This window comes from Macaca fascicularis, chromosome 15 (assembly GCF_037993035.2).
Source record: "Macaca fascicularis isolate 582-1 chromosome 15, T2T-MFA8v1.1".
NCBI lineage: Eukaryota > Metazoa > Chordata > Mammalia > Primates > Cercopithecidae > Macaca > Macaca fascicularis.
The window spans coordinates 45,852,551-45,880,441 of NC_088389.1; the positions used below are offsets into that span (position 1 = coordinate 45,852,551).

The following is a 27,891-nucleotide window of genomic DNA, read 5'->3' on the forward strand; positions in this document are numbered from 1 at the left end:
TAGTCAGTTGACTGTCATGTGATAGACCACTATATTAGTTATGTATGGCTGTGTAACACATCACCCCAAACTTAACAACTTAACGCAGTAGTAAAGGTGTATTATCTCATACTGTTACTGTGAGTCAGGAATCTAGAAGTGGCTTAGCTGGGTGGCTTTGGCTGAGTCTGTCATAAGGTTGCAATCAAGATGCTAGGCAAGGATGTGGTCATCTGGAGGTAAAGGATCCATTTCCAAAATGGCTTAGTCGTGTGCATGTTTGTTGACCAAAGGCCCCAGTTCCTTGTCATGAGGACTTTTCCATAATGTCTTGATGGTGTCCTTCCAAAGCTGATGATTCAGGAGAGGACATAGTGGAAACCACAATGTCTCTCGGCTTCAGAAGTCACACATTGTCATTTCTACAGTATCCTAAGTGTTTACAGAGGATACCTCTGTTTTCTATGGGAGGGGAATAAACAAAGGCATGAATATAAGCAGGCAGGAATAATTGGGGGCCACCTTAGAGCCTGGCAGCCACATACATTCAGAATTACCCTGCAAACAGTTGAAAATGTGGAACTCCAGACTGTAGCAGACAAGTCAGAGCTGGGAAACTTTGGAAGTACTACAGTTGATTACTGAAGCCAGTGGTATGACTAATAAGAATAAATATAGATTCCAGGCTCAGCTACATTTAAAAGAAAAAAGAATATAGAAAGATTTTTCTTGCCCTTTATATACCTGCGCATGTCTTTTGCAAGGATTGAGACAAAATTCCATTGCTTGAGGATACATGTCAGTTTTTGAACATCTTTCAGGGAACTTCCAAATCAAGTCTTTGTCATATGGTTTAGTAATTCTGTTTGAAATGTACTTTAGAGATTTGATGATTGCAAGAGTTAATCTGCTTCACTTGAGAATGGGGCCCAGGTAGTTGACTCCCTCTGATGTTTTCACAGCCCTTCTGTTACAGTGGATGATCTGAAGAACCTTTTCATAGAAGCTGGATGTTCAGTGAAGGCTTTTAAATTCTTTCAGTAAGTCTTTGCTTTCAAGAAATACATTAAAATTATTTAATATGGTATGCAAATTTTAAAGGTAGTTTAGTGAAGTCTTCTGATGGGGGAAGGAGTTTGGAAGCAAAATTCATTCTAAATACTTTCTGTATTTCTTGTACCATTTTCAGGAAAGATCGCAAAATGGCACTCATTCAGTTGGGATCTGTGGAAGAAGCAATTCAGGCCCTCATTGAGCTTCATAACCATGACCTTGGAGAAAATCACCACCTCAGAGTTTCCTTCTCAAAATCTACAATCTGACTTTTCTGTGAATTTTTTCCTAAAACCGGACCATAATTTCAGTAAAACCTTCAGACATAGACTGAAGCAGCTCAAGACCAATTTTGCCTCTTTGACAAAAATAACTCTTTCTGAGTTTGATATTCAAGTATATTTTAAAAATCAATGGATGTTCTTTTTTTCTATATCCCCCCTTGCCAGTCAAAGGTTTCTTTTCCGTTTTTACCATGGTTTCTACGAAAATAACCTTCAGGAAAAAGAAAATCAGGAAACAATGGTTTGTTTGTTTTTTTCCCCCAATAATTTTATTCCCTCTATTAAATTAGATTTGAAGAGGATTAACTTTGTTTTAGTTTGGGTCCAGGTCAGCCTTATACAACGTTTCTAAACTCATTTGTACTTAAAAAAAATTTAAACACAGACTTCTAAAATTACTTGATGTAAGTAATTTAAATCACTTATGACCAAGTTATTAACCTCGTGAATCAGAAGTCTGACTCTTGTAGGAAATTATATTCACTTACAAAGTACATCAGATCTTTGCCATATATTGATGGTTATTATGCATAAACACATTGAGTTGTGTTGGAAGCAGATTTATAAACCTGCATGTTTTCTTTGAATGATTTCTTTTTTTCACTGTAAGACACTCCTTTAAATAATGCCTATCTTTAACTTTTTAAGACTATTTGGAAAAATGCAGTGTCTCAGCTGTCCCCAGGGAAATTAAGTGGAATCCAACTAGGATCTGTTAAGAAGATGTCAGAATAACTAATAATTTTATTATGAAAAAAATCATGTTTTAAATTTCAAAATGGCACTTATTTGTCAAGTAATATGATCTTGGAAAATTTTAAAGAAAAATAATCCTACTTATAAACTACTTTTTTATAATTGTTTTCAGAAAAAAAGTTTACAGTCTTAAGGAAAATATTCAGGTCTATCATATGGTTTGACAGATTTTTTAAAAGTTATTTTTGGTAAGGTCTTCTTTTAGAAAAAAATTAATCTCAAGGGTTTTTTGTACCACTATAATCTCTAATACTCAGAATTACTGTGTATTTACTTAATTTCTTATTATGTGCCTTATTATGTGCTTAAGATACAATAGGTTAGAGTTTAAATATCTGGAAAACTATATTGTGGGCTTGGTAAGCATTTTATTTTTCCTTTCTCTGTTTTGGTAAGGATTTAACATTTTTTTCATTGCAATTTTAAGTGGTTTTCAATAAGTAATAGTTTTTATCAAATTTTTGGTGCTTGGTGCAGAGACGGTGTGGGGGGTGAATGGTTTTGGGAATAATTCAGTGCACACCTGTAGGCCTCTTTACATTGTGACTGATAGGGGTTATTGCATATCAATTTGGGGCTATAGAGTGCAATCTCAGTTTCATCTTTATCACCCATCAGAATTTGTCTCAGGATTACTTGGTTTTTCTCAGTCCTCAAGCAAGAACTTGCTTTTCTTTGTTAATGTGACTTCATTACTGAGTGCCCACATATTTGGAGTATGAGAAGGTGGGTTATTTCTCATGCTCTGTCCCTCTCTTTTTCGTTGAATGTAAGAGTACATTTTAATGTTGCTTCAGTGATTGTATAATGTAAAATGGTTTCTTTTTAATAAGAAACTGCTATTATTCCTTCAATTCTTGATCAGAATTTTTTAAAGCAGAAGTAGTCAAAAGGGTCATTTTTTGTCTACCCCTTTTACACTTTTCAGATTATGAAAGTGTCTCATCTCAACTTTTAAAAGAATAAAGAACATCTTGCTGGGCATGGTGGTGTGTGCCTGTAGTCCCAGCTACAGGCTGAGCCTATAGGCAGGAGGCTACAGGCAAGAGGATCACTTGAGCTCAGGAGTTGGAGGCTGCAGTGTGCTATGATCACATTTGTGAATAGCCACTCCACTCCAGCCCTGGAACATAGTGCAACCCCTTCTCTAAAAATTAAAAATTAAGAAAATCTCAATCTTTTTGCTGTATCCTAGTGATTAATTTGAACATAGGGAGGTTTTTACAGAAGAAATTTTACTGAAAAATAGAGACTGCAAGAGATGATACAGATTATTTAAAAAGCAGAATTCACTCACCACTGAGCAACACTTAGTTGGTAGAATAGAAAGGAAGGATACTAAGTTAAGACTTTTCAAATGGATCAGTTTAGTTCAATAGATAGATATAATCATGTGTGTAGTTGTGGGGGTTTTTTTTTGTTTTTTTACTTATGAAATAAATTTTTACCTAGACACAAGGGGTATATGAAGGAGGAAAAAAATTTCTTTGCAAAATCTCCCAAAATTTGCTTTTTTTTTTTCCCTTCCACACAGGCACTATTATAATTTTCAGTGCCATGTTAAATTGGGTTATTTCATTTACTTTAAGTTAGGAATTACTGTGTAATTTATTAATTCATGATTCTCATAACATTCAGCATAAGTGTAGCAAAGTTGCTAATAACGGAAGGGAGATCATAGTGATGTTGAATGTAATTTTGAAGTAGGGAATGGCCTTTTAAGTCTGCGAGAGAACATTTGAATCCTTTTCAGGGATTTGTGTAGGGGTGTGTTTGTGTGTGTGAATGTGTGTGTGTAGATAAGTGTATATACATAAATACACTCTTCTATAGTTGTATATACATATGCACATTACATACATTTTAATTTATTGACAAAATTAACCAAATTAAGATTTGGAGATGTGGGGTGTTCTTGTTTTAAAATAGCATGTTTGAAACCATCAGTTTGTGTCTAAAGTTAGCTGTAGCACATGGATGTTGTCCATATTAAGCTATTTGCTGTTTGAATTATAGAGGTCTACAGTATTTGTGTTGGCATAGTTTTTGTAAAAAAGATTAAAAATCAGGATGGTGGAAAAACTAGATCTGTGTATTTCTGTTTTGGCATGCATTTATTCAGTATCTTCTAGCAATGGTTAATTTTTCTCTGTTGATCTACCATAGGATCCTATTTTTAAGTTTCTTTATTTTTAAGGAGTATTGTCATCACTTTTCAAGGTGTCTTGACTTCTACACAAAGTATATATATTCAGGACTTTAAAAAATAGCAGTACACATTTAACAGTAGCAAATTACACCAAAATGATTTACTTTGAGATCTGAATAATTTGCATAGCAGTAAAATGTGCTTTGTGTAACATACAAATAGAAGAATGACCCAGTATCTTAACTGATACTTACTGGAGAGTATCAGAATTACCCAGTAGCTCTTACAGAATGCCATAAATTCTTTAAGACTAAATATTGTAATCAGTTATTTGAAGTAATGTTTCTGATTTGCTGTTAAAAGTTGCCGAGCTCAGTTTTTGGAGATATCGTTTCTGCCTGCCTGTTTCCTTATGAGAGCAAGGCCTTCTTTGGTTCCAGCTAGTATGATGATCATGGATTCTGCTTTAGTTGATGAGAAGTGGTTCCTATGAACGCCTCTGTTTAATTTCTTTTTATTTTATTTTATTTTATTTTTTGGGGTCTCGCTATATTGCCCAGACTGGTCTCCAACTCCTGGGCTCAAGTGATTCTCCTGCCTCCACCTCCCCATAGTGCTGGGATTACAGGCATGAACCATCACGCCTGGCTCTCTGTTCTTTTCAGTGTCTCCATGCCATCAGACAGCAATGCTTATATGTTTAGCATTTTGTCATGCAGTTTCTCTTCTGTTCCCACGAGATATTTTTGGACAAAAAAATGACAAACTCAAAAGTACATGTGTTTTTCCCCACCGATCTCTTAGAAAACCTAATGTGTGTACTGCTACTTTTAAAACCAAAAAGAGACAGCATGACGATGCATAAAGCATTTTTCTTAACCTTTCCTTTGTCTTGATCTGTTGTTAACAAGAATAAAACTGCCAGACTTAAAATACTCTACTATTGTGCTAAAAGAAATACAATTTAGATTGCACAAAATTTGAAAATATAACTCAGCTGTCTTTTAAAAGAGTTGTGTTGTTATCTACAAGACTATTAGCAGTCTTTTTTCAGAGCAAATTTTAACAGCTAGTTGTGAGTGGTTTAAAATATAGAAAATATTAAAATCTTAGTTTGAAGGGTTTTATAGTGGGAGAAAAAAACAGGACCAAAGTTTATGTGCCTTCTTCAGTAGTCTTAATTGACCTTTTCTTCCTATTTGAGACTAAAGTAGTATCAGTATTCTGGTTTTCAGGAAATATGTACTATATAGTTTTAAAAGAATGTCATCCCACCAACTATCTATCCAAGCAAAGAATCGTAACTGTAGAAATGAAGTCTCAGTTACACTTTTGCCTTTATCACATAATATTCATTATAGAGCATCGTGCAGGTCCAAGAATAGAGCTGCTTGAAATCTTTGTGGTAGTTTCCTTAGTTTTTGTAACCTGAGGCATATGTTCCAGAGAACAGGGATATTTGTCTGGTCCAGTGACCTTGGTGATCATAGTCATAATTGAAAGATGCCTAAGGCATGCTTAAATCAGCATCGTCAACTGATTTGTTGTTGTTGTGTTATTTTCACTTCTTGGATCTATGTAGTAGTTGTAATAACAAATATTTAAATAGCTATTTTTTTGATGCCATTAAAAAAAATCATACTCTGGCCTTTTTTTCCCCTTACCATTGTTTCCCAGATCTTTTAAAAATTCATCCCATATCCAGAAAGTACCAATTATAAAGATTGCTGACCAAGCAAAGTTTTGCATCAAAATGTCACCTCATTGCTCTGACCAAAGACTGACTGTTGTGGTTTTAACTCCTCTCTGTGAAGCATTTTGCATTTTCCCCAAGCTCCTTTCTGAAAGAAGACCCAGTGCAGAGCGGCCTTTACTTTCTGTTGCCTACTGTTGAATAGACTACTTAGAGAAAATGGGAGTTACAGTGTGAACAGAATGGATTAGGATGACGAGTTTGATGGGCATTTCCAGTACTGTATCTAAGAAAAAAAAAAAAATAGCACAGCTAGGAGCCTCTGACATTGTCTGGTGTTTTACATGGTCTGTTCATCAAAGTTCCCCTTTTCAGTTTGTAAGAATGTTCATCTAACAGAAGAAAATGCTGTAAATATTTGTAACAACATTTTTTTTTAACAAGGCCAAAAAAGAAAAAAAGGTTTTTGGGAACAAGTGAACTTACAAAGTGGTTTTTATATAAAACATCAATTGTCTTGTATATTTTGGATAAGCAGCAGTACCAGCTTTCATTTGTAACAGTTTGTGGCATTGGAAAAAAAGGATTCTGTGATTGTTGAAGTGAATTATGTTATAAATGCAAAGAGAAGATAAAATATTAAAAACCATATTTTCTAAATGCGTAGTGCATGGTTAATTCAAGCTTCTGTACACTACAGTATATTCCATTTTCGTTCAGTTTGTATATTTGCTGACTATTACTTGATATCTCTAATCTCTTTTCCTAACAAATATAGCATTGTAGCATGCCTTTTAATAAATGTCATGACATCTGTACTCTCTTAAAATTTTTCTGTGTTCTTGTCTGTACTTTGGGTTTCCCCTTGTCTTACCTGTAATTCTAATGATGTCCTATTTTCTTTTCTTTTCCATAGCCATCCATCTAAACGTGTCATGGTTAGAGAATAGCAAGCACAAACAGTGTTCAAAATGGGAAAAACACAAAATCTTCTAACTGTCTCTGTCTTCATTTAGGAATAATTCTCATTTTGAGGAGCAAAGTGCTTTCCTAATCTTTTTATGACACACCTTCTCTGGCACCGCCCTGTAATGCCGGAGCATGTTAGCATGCTTTCTTGCTTGCACACTCACTCTCCTTTTTCTTTCTCTCTTTTTCCCCATATTTGCGGTGCCAAACTACAATTGGAACACTATTTCCAGTTTTGTTCAGTAGTTGGCTTCCCTATGGCATTAGTATACATACACTTTTGAGACACAAGGTGTGATCTCAAACCAAGTTTGTGTCCCTTTTAAAAAGGTAACACAGATACCAGCTGATGCCACCTTCCTTTTCCTTAGACAAACATTTTACTTCTCAGATCTTTAAAGAATTGTTGGATTGCAGAAGTCTAGACTTAGCATTCGTTGTATATTTTAGCTTGGAAATGGGAATTTATTTTGAATAGAAAATTAGGTAATCACTACTAATCTTTGCTGGCTTTTACTTGTAAAATCTGTGGTCTCCATAAATACTACTAGAAAAATAAATATTTATGTATTTTCGCATGAGGCATTTTTATCAGGAAAAGATAACTGTATGACTAAATGAGGCCTGTATAAACTCGATTGACTGTGAAATGCTTATTTACTCAGCAGAGGGGTTATAACCATCATTAACAGTCATGCAGTGACCCAAGAGACCACCTAGTTCAATTTCCAATTAACAGCAAGGAAGCCCAGGTTTCTGTGACTTGCTCCAGTGCCCTCTATTGCACCCAGGTGTTGCAGTTTCATGCTACCGAGTGCCGCTAAGGTTATGATCTTGAAGTTCTGTACGCAGTATTGGAGTGCTTATGTTTTCTTCTGAGAGCCACGTGATCATACGTCACTGCAACTTAAAGACATTGAATAAGTGGTGAGAGTGTTTCTGATGAAGGGTAAAAATGCCTTATCTACTTCTGAAAAATTTTTAAATGTCATTTCGCATTTTAAATTTGAGAAAACTAACAAAAAACATAGTTACTGTTTGTATGAGTTTGCTAGGACTGCCATAAAAAAGTCCCACAGACTGGGTAGCTTAGACAGCAGAAATGAGTTTCTCACAGTTCCGGAGACTCGCAGGCCATGAATCAAGGTGTCAGCAGTGTTGATTTCTTCCAGTGCCTTTCCTTGGTTTGTCGATAGCTGTCTTTTCCTTGTGCCTTCTGCAAGCTCTTCTGAGTGTGTCTCTGTCCTAATCTCTTCTTATAAGGACATCAGTCAAAGATTAGGGCTCACTCATATTATCTCATTTTGCTCTAATTCTTTAAAGAGTCTGTCTCGGAATATAGTTACATTCTGCGATTCTGGGGATTAGGACTTCAACACAGGAATTTGGGGTGGGGGGACACAAAATTCAGCCCCATAGCACTGTTTTATTCATTCAGTTCACCGAGTACTGATTGTACCGGCGCTTGAGCTAGGTGTTAGGAAAAATACAGAGTTAAGCACGTGGTGACTTACCTTTTAGAAATGTGTAATGTAGTAGAAATGTCAGCCTAAATCCACAAATTAAACACAATACTTTTGGACTCTTGCCTTCAATAGGAGTCCCCAAAAATGGATCAAGAGGACTCTCTGAGGTACTTCTCAGAATACATACGGCTATAACTATCCTACAGCTAGTTGTGAATATGTAGGAATGTAGACCCTGCCATAATTTCTCCTTTTTACTCTTAGAGATAAATAGCCATATATTTCTAAGACAAATGCCATTACTTAAAGGACAATTGTACAAATAAAAGGACGTCGTCAAACAAGCTGTGCCCAATATTTAATGTCTAACATTTGTGATACTTGAACTGGGATGCCAGGTTAGGTATAGTTAGGAGTGATAGACCTATTTGTAGTCCTACTGTTTCTACATCAAAGCTTTTTTCCTGTTGTCTGTTTCAACCTGTAATGGGAATTCATCACTTTATGTGTTTTTATCAAAAGAATTTATGCTGAAGTGGTAAAACTAGTAATAGTTTTGCTGGAATTACCACATTCTGGAGCCACTGGGTTCTATGTAGAGTTTCCAATTCTACTAGTATAAAAAAACCAGAAAAGTTAATGATTCTAATGTTCCTAGCAGATTCATATGTCTATTTTTCAATTTTTCTTTCTATTTTTGTTTTGAGACAGAGTCTCACTGTGTTGCCCAGGCTGAAGCAGCCTCAAACTCTCCTGGGCTCAAGCCTCCCTTCTGCCTCAGGCTCCCAAGTAGGTGGGACTACAGGTGTGTGCTTGGCTAAGTTTTTTACTTAGTGTAGAAAGTGGGTCTCACTTTGTTCCTTAGGCTAGTCTTGAACTCCTGGGCTCAAGTGATCCTCCCCTCTCAGATTACAGTACGAAGCACTGGGATTACAGGGGTGAGCCACTGTGCCCAGCCTTCTCAATTTTTCTATCCCTATATTTGTTATAAGGATATAGACAGGGTAACAGGAAAAACTCAGTATTTCTTTGGGAATAAATTGCCCTCTAATCACTTGATAAGCACCTCCATCATTATTCTGTGCCTAAAATTAGAGAATTGTCTGCTAAGTCCTTGATCCTGCAAAATACAAATTCACATTCTAACCTGTTAAGAGATTGTCTTCAAAATAAAACTGGTATTAACTACATTGATGTTAGACAAGTACACTTTAGGGCAAAAGGCATTATTAGGGATGGATTTCATAATGATAGAGTTCTATAGTAGAATATAGTAATGCAACTGAAAAAAAGCTCATTCCACTGCATGGAAGAACCTCACAGATGTGGTGTTGAACAAAGGAAGCCACGCACAAACACATACTGTATAACTTCATGTACATCAAGTTCAGAAACAGGATAGTTACCTTTGGGAAGGAGGTAATAGAGAGTATGAAGTGGGTTTCTGGTATCTGGTTAATGTACTTTGTACCAGTTACCCAGGAGTGTTTTAAAAATTACTATAATTGAGCAAGGACCTATCAACCAATTCTTTTCTTAAGTCAGCAGATTATTCTAGCCGATAAGTAAGGCCCTCTTATAAAGAACCCGAGATACCATGGACTGAGTTTCATCGTGAAACTCCCACATATGCATATATTGCATTTCCCTGACCATGGCATATCTATAGGAAAAATATTTCACTGACCAAAATAAAAAACCTGTTATCAAGTAAATTTTACCCTTCCAGACACTTTTACATCCAACTAGATTGAGAAAGATTTAATTAATGTGTTTTAGTTTTGGTTTTGCCACTGTAACTCTGATCTGGTGAGCTATTTGACATCTAACCCCTAATATATTTCCGTTTTATTTTTTGAGATAGGGTCTCCCTGTGTAGCCAAGGCTAAGTGCAGTGGTGCCATCAACAGCTCACTGCAGCCAACCTCGCAGACTCAAAGCAGTCATCCCATCTCAGCCTCCCAAGTACCTGGGACTGTAGGCACCCACCACCACACCCAGCTAATTTTTTATTTTTTTTAGAGACGAGTTCTCACTATGTTGCTCAGGCTAGTGTCAAACTCATGGACACAATCCATCCTCCCCCCTCAGCCTCCTGAAATGCTGAGATAACAGGAGTGTGCCACTGCACCTGGCCTCCTATTTTATCAAAAGAAGCAAGAAAGACCTACCTAGGTCTCTGGCATCCTAAGAGAAGACTTTATAAAAGTTAAGAATCTTTTTTTTTTTGAGACTGAGTTGCTCCGTCGCCCAGGCTGGAGTGCAGTGCCACAATCTTGCCTCACTACAACCTCTCCCTCCCCGGTTCAAGCAATTCTCCTGCCTTACCCTCCCAAGTAGCTGGGATTACAGGCATGCGCCACCACACCCAGCTAATTTTTGTATTTTTTAGTAGAAACAGGTTTCATCATGTTGGCCAGGGTGGTCTTGAACTCCTGTGATCCACCTGCCTCGGCCTCCCAAAGTGCTAGGATTACAGGCACGAACCACCACCCAGCCAAAAGTTAAGATTTGTAATACACAAGTATTACTATGATAAACTTCCACGTACCCAGTACCCAACTGCAACTAGTGGCCAATTTTGTTTAATCTGTTCTTCACCCCACTCCTAGGATTACTGCAGTCGCCCAGACTGGAGTGCGGTGGTGTGTGGTCTTGGCTCACTGCAGCCGCCACCTCCCAGGTTCAAGCAATTCTGCCGCAGCCTCCCGAGTAGCTGGCACGCACCACCACACCTGGCTATCCTAGGATTTCTTATAATTTCATCTGTAAACATTTCAGTATAGAAGTCCATACATACACTGCAGTTGATAAAGGCTTTTGCAGTTTCCCTTTCCATCTTTTTTTTTTTTTGTTTGTTTGGTACTTTGTTGAAGAAGAAACAGCTCTTTAGTCTGTAAAAAATTCTGACATGAATTGTGCTGATTGCATGTAAATCGAGAAGAGCTCATTCAGATTCTGTTTTTCTTTTCTTTCTCCCTGCCTCCCCTTGCCCCCCACCTTTTTTTTTTTTTTTTTTTTGGTAAGAATACTTTATTGATGGCATTGGATACCTGCATAATGTGTCTTTTCTTTTGATGGCAGTGTCCATTGATCATTGCCTAGATCCATTAAACTTTTAGGACCTGCAAGATGGCAAAGCTGTAATTCTAATTCCTTTTGCTTATATTAGTTGGATTTCTTCTATATAAGAGAAACCCCTATATCAACTATTTGGTTACTTTGAGGTACAGCTTCTATAGAAAAGGCAAAATAAATGCTTGGGTTTTTTTTGTTTCCTATTCTCCTCCAAACGTTTGCCTTTTTATAAAGCCTGTTTTTATGGAAGCAGAAACATTTGTAAAAATAGAAAGACAGATATAATGAAACTTTGTTTCTGTCACCTAACTTACATGATTCATATTCTGTATTGTATCTTCTATACTCCTGCCCCTCTCCCCTTCTACTGGGTAGATTATTAACTATTTATTTTATATAATAGTTTTCAAATGTATTGGTAAAAGTTTATAATGTTTTTAAATCTCTGCCTCATTAGTAATTATATCATCTTGTTTTTGCAGGGATGAGGCCTTGCTGTGTTTACCAGGCTGGTCTCAAATTCCTGGCTTCCCAAAGTGCTTAGTATGCACAAGCTAGTCACTGCACTCGGCCTATACCCATTTTTATTTATATTTATTATTTATTTACTTATTATTATTATTTGAGACAGAGTCTTGCTCTGTCATCCAGGCTGGAGTGCAGTGGCACGATCTCAGCTCACTGCAATGTCCGCCTCCCAGGCTCAAGCAATTCTTGTGCCTCAGCCTCCCAAGTAGTTGGGATATTTGTGTTTTTAGTAGAGATGGGGTTTCACCTTGTTGGCCAGGCTGGTTTCGAACTCCTGGCCTCAAGTGATCCGCCCGCCACAGCCTTGCAAAGTGCTGAGATTACAGACGTGAGCCACTGTGCCCAGCCTGGATACCTGTATTTAATTACTGTTTTTCAGTTGTGCTTTTTCTCCTTTTCTTGAGCCATCTTGCAGAAGTATTTTCAAATAACCTGTTTTTCATGTGTTTTGATCCCCCCATGTTTGTTTTTTCATTTATTAGTGTTTCATTTCATTTTAACTTTATTTTATGCTTCTTTTATACTTTTTATTTTGTGTAACTTGATATGTTAATCATAACTGTCTGCTTAGATTGCCCTGTGTATCCCTATGAATTTTCAATGCACATTTATCCTTTATGACAAAAACAATATATATGAACTTGAGAAATGTAACTAGGTAGAAATAAAAACTTATTTAGGTAGGAATTACTTTGAAAAAAACACAAACGTCTGCGGCCATACTGCCCTGACCGTACCCGATCTCATCTGGAAAAAATGCCAAGGTTTAGGATTGTCCTGATGGCTCCCTCACCCCCATGTCTCTTATTGCTATGCTTTAATGTGAGCTGATTTGACAGATATATGCGTTGCCAGAGGATCCAAAGTTGTAAAAGTCTAGCCATGCCATCAAGGAACATTATAATAAAGATGGAAAGCACTAGTATGTCCTTTCTTGCAGCATGAACTAGCTTACAAACTAAATCTAAGTAATTTACCTGATTTATTGAGCATCTAATGTTTTTAACCATCTCTCAATATGGTCCAAGAATAGTAGCTACCAGTCCCAGATTTTCTAGAACAGGCAGACCATCCTTGTATTTTCAGAACACTTCTAGTTTTTTTATTCAAAAAATAGTTCTTGGCTGGGCGCGGTGGCTCATGCCTGCAATTCCAGCACTTTGGGAGGCCAAGACTGGTGGATCACCTGAGGTCAGGAGTTCAAAACCAACCTGGCTAATATGGTGAAACCCTGTCTCTACTAGAAACACAAAAAAAAATTAGCCAGGCATGGTGTGCCTCATGCCTGTAGTCCCAGCTACTCGGAAGGCTGAGGCAAGAGAATCGCTTGAACCGGAGAGGTGGAGATTGCATTGAGCCAAGATCCAGGACTGCAGATTTAACTGTGTGCTTGGTGTATGACGTTAGCTCAGTTAGAATGAATTTATTCTAAATTCTTTTAAATAAGGGCATAAAGATTGAAGAGATTACAGGGTTCTAGTGACAACCCCTATTTAGTAAGAAGTAGAGTCTTCTTTATAAGAAATAAAGCACCCATGCAGAGACCAGCATACAGTAGATTATTTGTTGACTATCTGCTATTTCCTTTCAGCTAGCAGCTTCTGGCAAAACCAGCCCCAAATTCTATTCCCTGGCAGTCCCCATGACAAAACCACTGAGATAGATCATTATTGATAGGACCCTGGTGCTTGTAGTGACTTGGTGGCAGCAGTTGGCTTAATACAGACCAACACCTTCTCTAAGCCAAGCTGCCATCTGATGAATGAAATACCCAGAGAGCTGAGCATATACAGAAGGAAAATGGAGCCTTGCCTCAACCTACAAAAACATCTTTCTACACAGGGCTTCGGGAATTCAGTGACAAACTCCAATAGCACAACTGTATTTGAGTGTATGGATTCATAGATCATAGGCCTCACCAAAGTTTATTGCCTCTGACCTGTACATTTTTGTGATAACCATAACTTCTTCCATGATCTTCCCCAGAAGCATAGATTGCCCATATATGGGCAGTCCCAAGGAGGCCAAAATAATCCCGTGTACATTGTATTAGTTTACTAGGGCTACCGTAACAAATTACATACAACAAACTGGGTGGCTTAAATAACAGATACTCATTTTCTCACAATTCTGGAGGCTAGAAGTCTGAGATCAAGGTGTCAGTCAGCAGGTTTGGTTTCTTCTGAGGCCTCTCCCATTGATTTGTAGACGGCCACCTTCTCCTTAGGTTCTCATGTGGTTGGTTATCTTTCAGTCTGTGTGAGTCTGTGTCCTAATGTCCTCTTAAAGGATACCAGTTATATTGGAGTAGGGCCCACCCATGTGGCTTCATTGTACTTTACCTCTTTAAAAGCTCTATTCCCAAATACAGTCACATTTTGAGGTGCTGTGGACTAGGGCTTTGGATTTGTCAGGGTCCTCCAGGGGGACAGAACCAGTAGGATAGATAAATAGGTAGGTAGGTAGATAGAATTGATTCATGTGATTGTGGGGGCTGATAAGTCTTACAACAGGCTGTCTGCAGGCTAGGGAAGCCAGCAGGGGGTGGCTCAGTCAAGTCTGAAGGCCTCAAAACCCAGGGAAGCCACTGGTCTAACTCAGCCCAAGGCCAAAGACCTGAGAACCCAGGGAGCTGCTGGTGCAAGTCCCAGAGTCCAAAGGCCAGATAATCTGGAGTTCTGATGTCCAAGGACAGGAGAAAAAATGGTGTCCTAGCTCTAGGAGAAAGGAAATTTGCTTTTCCTCTGCCCTTCTGTTCTATCCAGGCCCCCAGACAAGCTGCTGCAGCTAAGAACATCCCCTCACAGAGGGCTTTCTTCCTGGGAGGAGCAGAACCACAGCTTTTCTCATCCTGCCCCTGGCCACCTATTGCTGAGGCTTATTCCACCCAGACCCCACTCATGGACTGGAGGCTTCCTTGGGCATGACATGCTAAGATACTGGGGCCTTAGTCCTGGCTTGCGAGGTGGTGGTTCCATGGCAAGAGAGGCAAGCCGAGAGGACCCCAGCTGCTCTGCACTGACAGAGGCTCTCTGCTTACCCAAACTTTAGTCAGGCTTAGAAACTTTTTTAGACTAGGCCTCATTCTTGGACCTTGTTCTCAAGAGCTCAGTTTTAGCAAGAATCCTGGCAGTTTAAAAAGAATCCCCTTGACCCTTTATATCTGATCACCCTGACCTGACTTCAGCAAGAATCCTGTTTGGTAAATGTAGTAAGAATTTCCCTTACCCTTCATTTCTGTCTCCTCTTAGTAATTTTCCATCTACTGACAACCCTTCCCCAACCTACTCCTTGCCTATAAATCCCTACTTGTTCCTCGTGAGTTTGTAATTAAGCCTGATCTCTCCTATCTCAATAATTTTTTTTTGAAACGGAGTCTTGTTCTGTCACCCAGGCTGGAGTGCAGTGGTGCAGTCTTGGCTCACTGCAACCTCCACCTCCTAGGTTCAAGTGACTCTTCTGCCTCAGCCTCCCAAGTAGCTGGGATTACAGGTGCCTGCCACCATGCCTGGCTAATTCTGTATTTTTAGTAAAGACGGGGTTTTACCATTTTGGCCAGGCTGGTGTAGAACTCCTGACCTCAAGTGATCCACCCACCTCAGCCTCCTGAGATGCTGAAATTACAGGCGTGAGCCACTGTGCCCAGCCTCAATTATCTTTACACCTATCACGATCATTCTGAATAAAGTCTTCTTTCTCATCTTAACAAGTGTCAGAATAATTTTTTCTTTAACACCTCCCTCACAATCAAGGGCTCAGCCCCTAGAGTGGGGATGTCACTCAGGGAGAAGCTTACCATTGTTCCCTCCCCCAGCTCCAGTGCCCTGGCTCAGAGATTGTGCCTGCGGGGAGAAACCCACCATAAAACAGATAGCTTTTAATCTCTTTCAGAAGGAATTTAGCTCATTGCAGCAGAGTGAAGAATTTCAAGTCTAAAAGCACTCTCAAGGTCAGTGAGGTGTGATAAAAGGCTACTGGGAGAATATTCAAGATACAGGTTAAACTGTAGAAGGCTGGTTTGCAGGAGAGAACTGGGAATAAGATAGCTGCAAGAGTCCCCTAGGGTCAGAACAAAAATCAAACACTGACCTAAAAAATTGTTCAGTTGAAGAAGCCAGAATTCAATTGTATAAATTTTAGAGCAATTTGTGCTCCCAGGGTACTGTTGAAAACACTAGAGCAATCAACTGATAATAGTGTGGTTTTAGCAGGTTGGTGGGGTCAGTGAAAAGAGGAGGAGAGACCCAGCAAAACCACTGGTTCCAGAGTGACTGTGGGCATACTCAGTGCTGTACCTCCTGAAGGAACATTAGTGGCTAAACACGGTGTGGAGAAAATGAACTTCACTAAAATAATCCAGTCATTTACTACACAAATAAGCACATTATAATAAGCTCCAAAGAAGGGGGTATCAGCACCCAGAGTTACTACAATATGTGATTTTCAATGTCTAGTTTTAAAGCAAAAATTACAAAGCACAAGGAAACAGGAGAGTATAACCCAAACAGCAGAAAAAAAGCAGATGCAGAAATTGACTGTAAGAGGAACCAGAAGTTGCATTTATCAGAAAAAACTTTAGCCATTATGAACCTGTTCAGAGAACTAAAGGGAGCCATGATTAAAGAAGTAATTGAAGGTAGGGTGACAATGTCACATCAAGTAAGACAATATCAGCAAAGAAATTGAGATGATTAAAGGAACCAAATGGAAATTACGGAGGTGAAAAGCACAATAACTGAAAAATTCACCAGAAGGCTCAACAATAGATTTGAACTGACAGAAAAAAGAATAACAGACTAATAGAGATTAGACACACTGAAAAACAGAAAGAAAAAAGAATGAAGAGAACCTTAGAAATATGAGACACAGCATAGGACAAATGTCGAAAGTAAAAGACAATGAGGAAATCTTTAAGCAGCAAGAAAAAATAACTCATTACTTACAAAGGAACCCTAGTAGAATAGTGGCTGACTTAGCAGAAACAATGGAGGCCAAAAGGTAGTGGGATAACATTCAAAGTGTCAGAGAAAGAAACTGTCAACCAAGAATCCTATTGCCAGCAAAACTGTGATTCAAAATGAAGATAAAGATTTCCCCAGAAAAATAAAACTGAGAGAATTTAATGTTGGCAGCCCTTCTTTAGAAGAAATACTAAAGGAAGTTCAGGCGAAAAGCAAGTAACCTTACAACCTTCTAGTACTTTGGAACACTAGACAGCACTGCAGTACTGCTCTTGAGGGCCATTGTAAGCTGTGAAATCACCAAGAAAAATGCTAAAAACCTGGCACTAAATAGACCACAAGAAGAACACTTGTTTACAGAATGAGAGCTGATACAACAGGTTTGTGTGTCACCTTGTTCAGCCTCAGCTGGGAACACGTAGGTTGAGCAATTCAAATATTTTTACCACTGTGTGCATGTTGCAAATGACCATGAAAACATCTTAAGTGTTGATTTAGGAATTACAGACTTTTAGCAAGTAGGAAAAATTCACAAATAAGGAATTGTGAATAATGAGAATTGATGGTATATCAAGAATAGCATTAAATGTTAATGGATTAAATCACCCAATGAAAAGAAATGGCTTGCCAAGGTAACTGTAACTTGATTTAGATTAAAACAATACAAAACAAAAAACAGAAGAAGAGTGAAAGAAAAATTATAAGCCTTGTACAACCCCTCAGCCCCAGCTTCCAGGGGAAGCAGGAGTCTTCTCTGACCTGTAGTCATATGCATATGCATACCTATATAGGTGGAGTCAGGGAAGAGAGGACAGCGTCCCTACTTTTCTGAGAACCCACTGAAAAGAGACCTGGGGCTTACAGTTTTGATTTGAACTCATTTGCCTTCAGAATCAGAAAGCATATGTGGGCCAAAGCTGAATTTCCAATAATGCCTCTCCCTATAGAGCAACCACATGCTTTCTTCAAGAATGATGACATCTATCTAATGAGTAATGAATTAAAAAGATATATTTTTAAATGCTGGTAAGGATTAAGTGAACTAAACATTGCCACACTCCACTGAAAGAAGTATAAACTGGTACTATTTTTTTTGGAAAGCAGCTTAGTAATATACACTCATACCTTGGTATCCATGGGATCTTGATTCCAGAACCCCCTGAGGTATGAAAATCCACACATGTTCAAGCTCCTCATATAAAATGGTATAATGTTTGCATATACCTTACATACATCCTCCCATATACTTTATTTCTTTTACCTTCCAAAATTATGAATGGAATAGTAGCATATCAGAATGTAGTAAAAAGGATTCCATTTAAGGTGGTTTTCCTTTTAAAGCACAGATTTTTTTTTCTTTTTTTTTTTCTTCGAGACAGAGTCTCACTCTATCACCCAGGCTGGAGTGCAGTGGCACAATCTCAGCTTATTGCAACCTCTGCCTCCCGGGTTCAAGCGATTCTTGTGCCTCAGCCTCCTAAGTAGCTGGGACTACAGTCACGTGCCACCATGCCTAGCTTGTGTGTGTGTGTGTTTAGTAGAGATGGGATTTCACCATGTTGGCCAGGCTGATCTTGAACTCCTGACCTCAAGTGATCTGCCCACCTCAGCCTCCCAAAGTTGTGAGATTAAAGGCATGAGCTACCATGCCCGGCCAAGCACAGATTTTTTTGTAATGGATCTCTTTAACAGTTCATACATCAAAGCAATAAACACACAAACATCCAGAGGAAAAAAAATGAGGTTATAAAGTAGCCTAACTCAGCACCCTTGTGAGTTTGCTGCAAGTCTACCAACAGGGGCCTCATCTAGAAGGACTGCCCAGAGTCTGGACTTGGTGCTGATTAGCCACACTCCCGTATACTTTAAATCGTCTCTAGACTATATATAATACCTAATACAATGTAAATGCTGTGTAAGTAGTTGTTGTACTGTATTATTTAGGGAATAATCACAAGGAAAAAAGTGTGTACATGTTCAGTACAGATGCAGCCATTCATTTGTTTCCCTAAATACTTTTGATCTGCCGTTTATTTAATCCACAGATGTGGAACCCACAGATGTGAAGGGCCGACTGTATTTCAAAAGCCAAAAAATGTTCATCACCACATTGATATCAATAATGGAAAATTGGAAACAATTTTCAGTGTCCAGCAACTATTTCATCCAGCAATAAGAAACTGAATAATAATTATGTCTTTGTAATGGAAAACTAAGAAGCCTTTAAAAAAATAGTGTACATCCCTTCATGATAAAAACCCTCAACAAACTAAGCATCAAAGGAACATACCTCAAAATAATAAGAGCCATCTATGACAAACCCATAACCAACATCATACTGGACAGGCAAAAGCTGGAAGCATTCCCAGCACTTTGGGAGGCCAGGCGGGTGGATCACGAGGTCAGGAGATCGAGACCATCCTGGCTAACACTGTGAAACCCCGTCTCTACTAAAAAAAATACAAAAAATTAGCCGGGCGCGTGACGGGCACCTGTAGTCCCAGCTACTCGGGAGGCTGAGGCAGGAGAATGGCGTGAACCCCGGAGGCGGAGCTTGCAGTGAGCTGAGATCCAGCCACTGTACTCCAGCCTGGGCCACAGAGCCAGACTCCTCTCAGGAAAAAAAAAAAAAAGAACTGGAACAAGACAAGGATGCCCACTCTTACCACTCCTATTCAACATAGTACTAGCCAGAAGCAAAATCAGGGAAGAGAAAGAAATAAAAGGCATCCAAATAGGAAAAGAAAAAGTTATCTCTCTTCACAGATAATGTGATTCTACACCTAGAAAACCCTAAAGATTCTGCCAAAAAGCTCCTAAATCTGATAAATGACTTCAGTAAAGTTTCAGGATACAAAATCAATGTATGAAAAATCAGTAGCATTTCTAAACACCAATAAGTTCAAACTGAGAGACAAATCAAGAATGCAATCTTATTTACAATGGACACACATACACACACACACACACACACACACACACAAAATACCTAGGAATACATCTAACCAAGGAGATGAAAGATCTCTAAAAGGAGAACTAAACAAAAAACACTTGGCCAGGCACAGTGGCTCACGCCTGTAATCCTAGCACTTTGAGAGACCAAGGCAGGTGGATTGCTTGAGGCCAGGAGTTCGAGTTGATGTCTTTGGTGAACTACTGAATTAACCAATCCTGGAATGGCCTATCTCTGACTCTTCGTAATGTGATATAATAAAATGTCCCATTGTTTGAACCATTTTGGGTTGAGTTTTCCATTTATTTACAATTGGAGGCATCCTAAATCAAAGACATTTTTGAAAATGTTAACAATGGCTATCTCTGAATGGTGAGATGATGGATTTTTTTTGGTGCTTTCCTGCATTTTCCATTTTTTCCATAACATAATGTGTTTTTTTTGTTTTTTTTTTTTTGAGACAGGGTTTCACTGTGTTGCCCAGGCTGGTGTATAGTGGCACAATCTCAGCCCACTGCAGACTTAACCTCCTGGGCTCCTCAAGTGATCCTCCCGTCTCAGCCCCAGGAGGAGCTGGGACTCTAGTCGCACGCCACCATGCCCAGCTAATTTTTGCATTTTTTATAGAGTCAGGGATTCACTTTGTTGCCCAGGCTGGTCTCCAACTCCTGGGCTCAAGCAATCTGCCTGCCTTGGACTCCCAAAGTGCTGGGATTATAGGCTTCAGCCACTGTGCCCAGCCATGTGTAACTTTTATAACAAAAAATACAGTAACTGTCTTTTGTCAGATTTGTAAATGGGGTGCTTGAGGCAATGAAATAAGGAAGGGGCAATGGCCATGGCCCATGAAGCCCAGAAAACCCTAGATATCCTGAGGAAAACAGATGCCTCCTCTTTGTCTTTTACAAATTTTCCATTTATAAATAACTCTGAATTTACAAATATGCAGATCTGTCTTCTATCCACCAAGCCCAGGGCTTGTTACCAATTCCCTTCCTGGACTACTGTTGGATGTAAAGACCTGGATAGTTTTGTCCCTTAAAGAGTAGATCCTAGTGGTTGAAATCATCTTCATGGCCTGGAATCTGGGAGCCCTGGGGGATCTAAGCAGACCCCATGGCTAGGACCACAACCATCACATAGGTTTGGTTTTGCTTTAGTGGCAAATGTTTTTGTTACCCAGAGCTAACTTGTATGTAGATGGTTCTAAACTCAGAAATATTCTTCTTTTTTTGCCCACCCCCCACTGTCCTCAAAGCTTCAGAGATTCTCCCAATGTGAATGCCACCTCCCAGCCCACGTTTTATCCGATGATTCTAATTATGTAGTGACACCAAGACACTCAGCTCTCTTGCGAGGACTGTTACCGAGACTTATTCAGTTTGGATGGTTTTTCCATCTCCATTTCTGCCTGAAGTAGTGGCTACAAAATCTGCAAATAGAAGCAGTGAATCAGAAGTGCTTCTCACTGCAAGCCACCAACACCCAATAACAGTGGCTTAAGCAATAAAGAGATTTGTATTTATGTAAATTGTCCTGGTAGCAAGACCAGAGTGGGTGTGGCAGCTCCACAGTACTGACACACAGCTAGCTGTCTTGGATTTGATCACCTCACTATCCTTAGGATTTGGCATGTCCCCTCATGATTGCAAATGGCTGCCCCAGCTCTAGCATTTCATGCACATTCTAGACAAAAAAGAGGAAGAAAGTGACAAAAAAGATGCCAGCTGTGTCTGCCCATCTCCCCAGGCAAATGTAAGATCCTCCTTACAGCTTGTGGGCCAGGACTATGTTATATGTCCAGCTGTAAGGGAGGCTAGGAATGTATATAGCCTTTCCATGTCATTCCCAGCATCACACTCTATGTTCCTTCAACTGGCAATACTTAAATGCAAGCCTTCCGATCACACCACGCTGCTTTTCTTTTTTCTTTTCTTTTCTTTTCTTTTTTTTTTTTGAGATGGAGTCTCACTCTGTTGCCCAGGGTGGAGTGCAGTGACGCAATCTCAGCTTACTGCAAGCTCCGCCTCCCAGGTTCACACCATTGTCCTGCCTCAGTTTCCCAAGCAGCTGCGACTACAGATGCCCACCACCATGCCTGACTCTTTTTTTTTTTTTTTTTTTTTTGTATTTTTAATAGAGACGGATTTTCACCGTGTTAGCCAGGATAGTCTCGAGCTCCTGACCTCGTTATCCACCCTCCTCGGCCTCCCAAAGTGCTGAGATTACAGGCGTGAGCCACCTCACCCAGCTACCATGCTGCTTTTCATCTTGGCCTCTTCTCTCATGACTTTCTCGTTGTCTGAATGTCCTTCTTCTTGTTCATCCAACTGGCTCCTACTCATTCTATAAAACCTCCTCAGGTCTCCCCTCCTCCAGGAAGCCTTCCTGATACCCTGCACTGAAGTGGATACCCCTCCTACATATGCCCATAACGCTTCGTCCTAAGCCATCCTGACATGGAGCGCATTTTATTATAACTATTTGTAGTGGGCAATACACTTAGCTTATCTTATCAACAGGTTGTGCCGCTGGTTTGGAGAGAGCTTTTGACGCTGCTTTTGCATAGAATATTCATTATTTTTACTTAGATTGTATTTTTATTAAGAGTCTAATAGAGACAATACAGGTACTATATACACACACACACCAAAACAATTCACTTCTGGGTAGCACCCATGTTTCCCCTTCACGAGGCCTGAGCCTAGTGTCCTCATGATTTCAGGAACCCTGTTTTACCCGGACGAGCAATCCTGAATACCAAAGCATGTATGTTGAGTTCAGTTTAATTGCACACACATTTACTGGTGCCTGTTGTGTGTTAGATCCTGTGCTGGGCACAGATTAACAAAGCACATCCTCTGTTCTTGAGTGCACAGTCTAATCAGGGAGGGATACATATAAAAATAGTTATAATAAAAGGAGCTCCATGTCAGGGTGGATTAGGATGAAGCGTTATGAGCATATATAGGAGGGGTATCCACTTCAGTATGGGTATCAGAAAGGCTTCCTGGAGGAGGCAAAACCTGAGTGGGTGTCATAGAATAAGTAAGAGTTGGCCGGGTGCGGTGGCTCACGCTGTAATCCCAGCACTTTGGGAGGCCGAGGCGGGCGGATCACGAGGTCAGGAGATCGAGACCATCCTGGCTAACACGGTGAAACCTTGTCTCTACTAAAAATACAAAAAATTAGCTGGGCATGGTGGCGGGTCCCTGTAGTCCCAGCTACTCCGGAAGCTGAGGCAGGAGAATGTAGTGAACCTGGGAGGCGGAGATTGCGGTGAGCTGAGAGAGCGCCACCGCACTCCAGCCTGGGCGACAGAGCGAGACTCAGTCTCAAAAAAAAAGAGTAGGCTGGATGAATGAGAAGACGGACATTCAGACAATGGGAAAATCATGAGCGAAGATGCCAAGATGAAAAGCAACGTGGTGGCCGGGCACGGTGGCTCATGCCTGTAATCCCAGCACTTTGAGAGGCCGAGGTGGGCAGATCACTTGAGGTCAGGAGTTTGACACCAGCCTGGGCAACATGGTGAGACCCCATCTCTACTAAAAATACAAAAATTAGCTGGGCATGGTGTCACGTGCCTGTAATCCCAGTTACTCCGGAGGCTGAGGCAGGAGAATCGCTTGAACCCAGGAGACAGAGGTTACAGTGAGCCAAGATCCCACCACTGCACTCCAGCCTGGACGATAGAGACTCAGTCTCAAAAAATAAATAAATAAATAAATAAATAAATAAATAAAGCAGTGTGGTGTGAGCAGAGGGCTTGCACTGAAGTATTACCAGTTGAAGGAGCATAAAGTGTGATGCTAGGAATAACATGAGATGAAGCCCAAAACAGGGGTGGAGCCACATCAGGGCAGGCCTTAAAGGGCAGGCAGTTCAGGAAGTGTCAAGTCTCTATCTTGTATGCAGTAGAGAGCCATAAAAGAGCTTTAACCTGTGCTGTCTAATATGGTTGTCTAACACGGCTTACTGAGCACTTGAAACGTGGCTGCTCCAAATTCGGATGCGCTGTTAAGTGTAAAATAAACACTGAGCTCCAAGACTTAGTACAAAAGAAAGAATGTGAAATATATCAGTAATCACCTTTCCTATTGATTACACACTGGAATGACAATGCTTTGGTATACTGGGTTAAGTAAAATATATTATTAAAAATAATTCGACCTGTTTTAAAAAAGGTGGCTGCTAGAAAATTTAAAAATCTATATGACGCTTAAATTTGTGTCTGACCTTATATGTCTATTGGAAAGTGCTGCTTTAAACCACTGGAGGAAGACAGAAGAGTGCAGTGGTCAAGAGAATGATTTCTGAAGCCAGACTCCCTGGGTTCAAATCCTGCTTCTACCACTTAAGAACTGTGTGATCCTAGGCTGAGTGTGGTGGCTCACGCCTGTAATCCCAGCACTTTGGGAGGCCAAGGCAGGTGAATCACGAGGTCAAGAGATCGAGACCATCCTGGCCAACATGGTGAAACCCCGTCTCTACTAAAAATACAAAAATTAGCTGGGCGTGGTGGCGCACACCTGTAATCCCAGCTACTTGGGAGGCTGAGGCAGGAGAATTGATTGAACCCAGGAGGCAGAGGTTGCAGTGAGCCAATATCATACCACTGCACTCCCGCCTGGCAACAGAGAGAGACTCTGTCTCAAAAAAAAAAAAAAAAAAAAAGAGCTGTGTGATCCTGGGCATATTTCTTGGCTTCTTGGTGTATTAATTTGCTGGAGCTGCCATAACAAAGTACCACAGACTGGGTGGCTTAAACAACAGACACTTACTATCTCATCGTTCTGGAGGCGGAAAGTCCCAGGTCCAGATGTCGGCAGGGCTGGTGTCTTCTGAGGCCTCTACTTGGTATGCAGATGGCTGTCTTCTTGCTGTGGTCTCACATGGCCTTTTCTCTCTGTATGTGCATACCTGGTGTCTCTCCCTCTTTTTATGAGAACGTCAGTCCTATTAGATTAACATCAGTCCTATTAGATGACCTCAGGTGATCCACCCGCCTCGGCCTCCCAGAGTGCTGAGATCACAGGTGTGAGCCACCGCACCTGGCCAGAACCCACTCTTACGACCTCATTTTACCTTAGTTCCTTGTTTAAAGGGCCTGTCTCCAAATGCAGTCACACTGTGGGTGAGGGCTTCAACATAGGAAGTTTCAAGGAACACAATTCAGTCCATAACACTTTGTGCCTTGGTTACTTCTTTATAAAATGGAATTAATAATAAAATGTTTCTCATGAAGTTGTTGTGAGGAATAAATGAGTTGCTGTTTTTGAAGCTCTTAGAATGGTGCCTGGCACACAATAAATGTCATTCAAAAGTTATCCATTATTGAACAGTTACCTAACAGTCTGGGTCCTCAAATTTTATGTTTGACCTTCATTCCCCACAAGGAGAAGACCCAGAAGCTCTAAATTTTCCTTGAAGGCAGACATTTCCCTGTCCCTGGAATTCCCAAGGACGTAGCTCTTGATACAGAGATGAAGGCAGAGAATGCAGTGGGGAGAAAGGTTGCCATGTTCCTTTTGTCTGCCCCAAAAGATAATTGTCTCAGCTAGTTTTTTTTTCTTTTATTCTTTTCTTTTCTTTTTTTTTTTTTTTAGATAGGATCTCACTCTGTCACCCAGACTAGAATGCAGTGGTGTGGACACGGCTCACTGTAGCCTCGACTTCCCGGGCTCAAGTGATCCTCCCACCTCAGCCTTCTGGGTAGCTGGGACTACAGGTATGCGCCACCACACCAGGTTAATTTTTGTATTTTTTTGTAGACACCAGGTTTCGCCATGTTGCCCAGGTTGGTCTCAAACTCCTGGGCTGAATTGGTCCTCCCACCTTGGTCTCCCAAAATGCTGGGATTACAGGCGTGAGTCACCATGCCTAGACCTCAGCTAGGTGTTTAGAAGAAGTCAAAGATATATTCAACTAGACGTATGAGCTCAAAGATGCCATCAGCTTAGAGAAGTCTCAAGCAGGTCAAAACAGTAGTTTGGATCAAATGGCCAGACAGTGATGGAAATGAGCATAAAGCTGGAGGGAGGTGCACGGCATGCCTGCCCCACTCACATTGGGGCAAGCTGCAGAGAGTCTCTAAGGCATGGGAAGGACTCTGAATTATCAAAAAATCAGGTGGAGGAGCGAAAATCTGCATGTCCATCTCAGAACCAAAGCCTGGGTTCTACAAAACCTAGAGCATTGCGCATCTGCAAGTCACCCTCCTCAAGGGGCCATATATGCCCTCCAACCCGGACAAGAATTTAAATTAAACCCCAGCATGAGTGACCCTCCGCAGATAGCCATTCCTTATCCCTCTACCAGCATCTTCATTCTCAATATGATTTTTTCCATTTAGAGCAGTTTTTCTCATCTCTTTTTTATTTTCCTTTGGTAAACATAAATCTACTACTTCCCTTTAAGATCATTAGAAGGTTCAAAATAATGTAAACATCAAGGCCCAAAACAAAGCAATGGCAATTTTTGAGAACAAATATATTCTGTTTTTAAAAAAAATACATGTTTTTTTAACCTTACTAGTGTGGTATCAAAGTGAGCACTGATATAATGTGTTGTTTTAAGCCTTATGTCGTAAGGAAGGCACAGCTTTTCCTCGTTTTCTTTTTACTTTCTTTTCTTTTCTTTTCTTTTCTTTTCTTTTCTTTTCTTTTCTTTTCTTTTCTTTCTTGAGACAGAGTCTTGCTCTGTCGCCCAGGCTAGAGTGCAGTAGCACAATCTTGGCTCACTGCAACCTCTGCCTCACTTGGGTTCAAGTGATTTTCCTGCCTCAGCCTCCCTAGTAGATGGGATTGCAGGCACGCACCACCACACTCAGCTAATTTTTGTATTTTTAGTAGAGATGGGGTTTTACCATGTTGGCCAGGCTGGTCTTGAACTCCTGACCTCAGGTGATCCATCCCTCTTAGCCTCCCAAAGTGCTAGGATTACAGGCGTAAGCCACCGCGCCCAGCCTCTTTTTCTTCTTCTTCTTTTTTTCTTTGAGACAGGGTCTTCTTGCTCTGTTGCCCAGGCTGGAGTGCAGTGGCGTAATGTTGGCTCACTGCAACCTCCACCTCTGGGCTCAAACGATCCTCCCACCTCAGCCTCCCAAGTAGCTGGGACTACAGGCTCTCACCACCACATCTGACTAATTTTTGTATTTTTTGTAGAGACAAGGTTTCTCCATGTTGCCCAGGCTGGTCTCAAACTCCTGGGCTCAAGTGATCCACACACCTTGACCTTCCAAAGTGCTGGGATTACAGGCATGAGGCTGTACCCAGCCAGACAGTTTTTTCAAAGTCAAGCCCTCCACTGCTTGGTTGACATAGCCAGAAGTACAGACAGATCAGCTTAGCACATGTACATGGATGGAACTGATAAAATGGCGTTTGAAGTCGGTTCTCTTATTTTTGGTAAACAGGGAACTACTTTATCTCTGAATTTCCGAAAGTGCTTTTCTAAATGTTTTCTTAAGCAACTGACTCAAAGCTGTGTTACCTAAACCCTTCTTGAGGCTTTTTCTGGCAAAGACAAAATATCGGGAAGAAAGAGTTTCCCCTTGGAGTTTCACAGAGAAAATTTGGGTCCACCTCTGACACCAGGAAAACTGATAGCTTGAATTTACCCTGCAGCTGGGCTGGAGGAGGTTGGAGTTTGTTTTTCTTGGTAACCAGTCTCAAAATCCTCATCTTTTAGAACGTCATCAAGATGAGAAAATGAAAAGAACTTTTTTTTTTTCTTTTTGCTCCCAGTAAGCTGTGAACAAAAGACATTTTAATATTAACTTGAAGACTCCAGAAATAGATTTTTGTAATAAATGTTGAAAGGAACAACACAGTTGGTATTTGAGCTTTCGTGTTGCAGATTAAATGTCTTCAGAACTTCAACTCTATATTCCAAACAAAACAAGCTCAATTGCACATTAGCCCTTTTTGAAAAGCTTGAAAATGTTAGTCTGGTCCCAAAGTAGGGCAACAGTTTCTAAATTTAGCCAAGCGAATATTTATTTGGCCACTTACAAACTTT

At 40.2% G+C, this 27,891-nt stretch overlaps 1 protein-coding gene across 17 annotated transcripts in view; it reads left to right on the forward strand.

Moving 5' to 3' along the window:
- Positions 1-6,574, forward strand: part of PTBP3 (polypyrimidine tract binding protein 3) — a 115,844-nt gene extending 109,270 nt beyond the window's left edge. For 16 of the 17 annotated variants that reach the window (XM_005581053.5, XM_074016814.1, XM_005581055.5 and 13 more), the window contains 2 exons: positions 942-1,019; positions 1,169-6,574. In XM_005581053.5, the coding sequence (XP_005581110.1) occupies positions 942-1,019; positions 1,169-1,301 (211 nt within the window). In that variant the 3' untranslated portion in view covers positions 1,302-6,574. The remainder of the gene's footprint in view (positions 1-941; positions 1,020-1,168) is intronic. The other variant, XM_065530222.2, reaches the window with a different exon arrangement.
- The last annotated feature ends 21,317 nt before the right edge of the window (positions 6,575-27,891 follow it).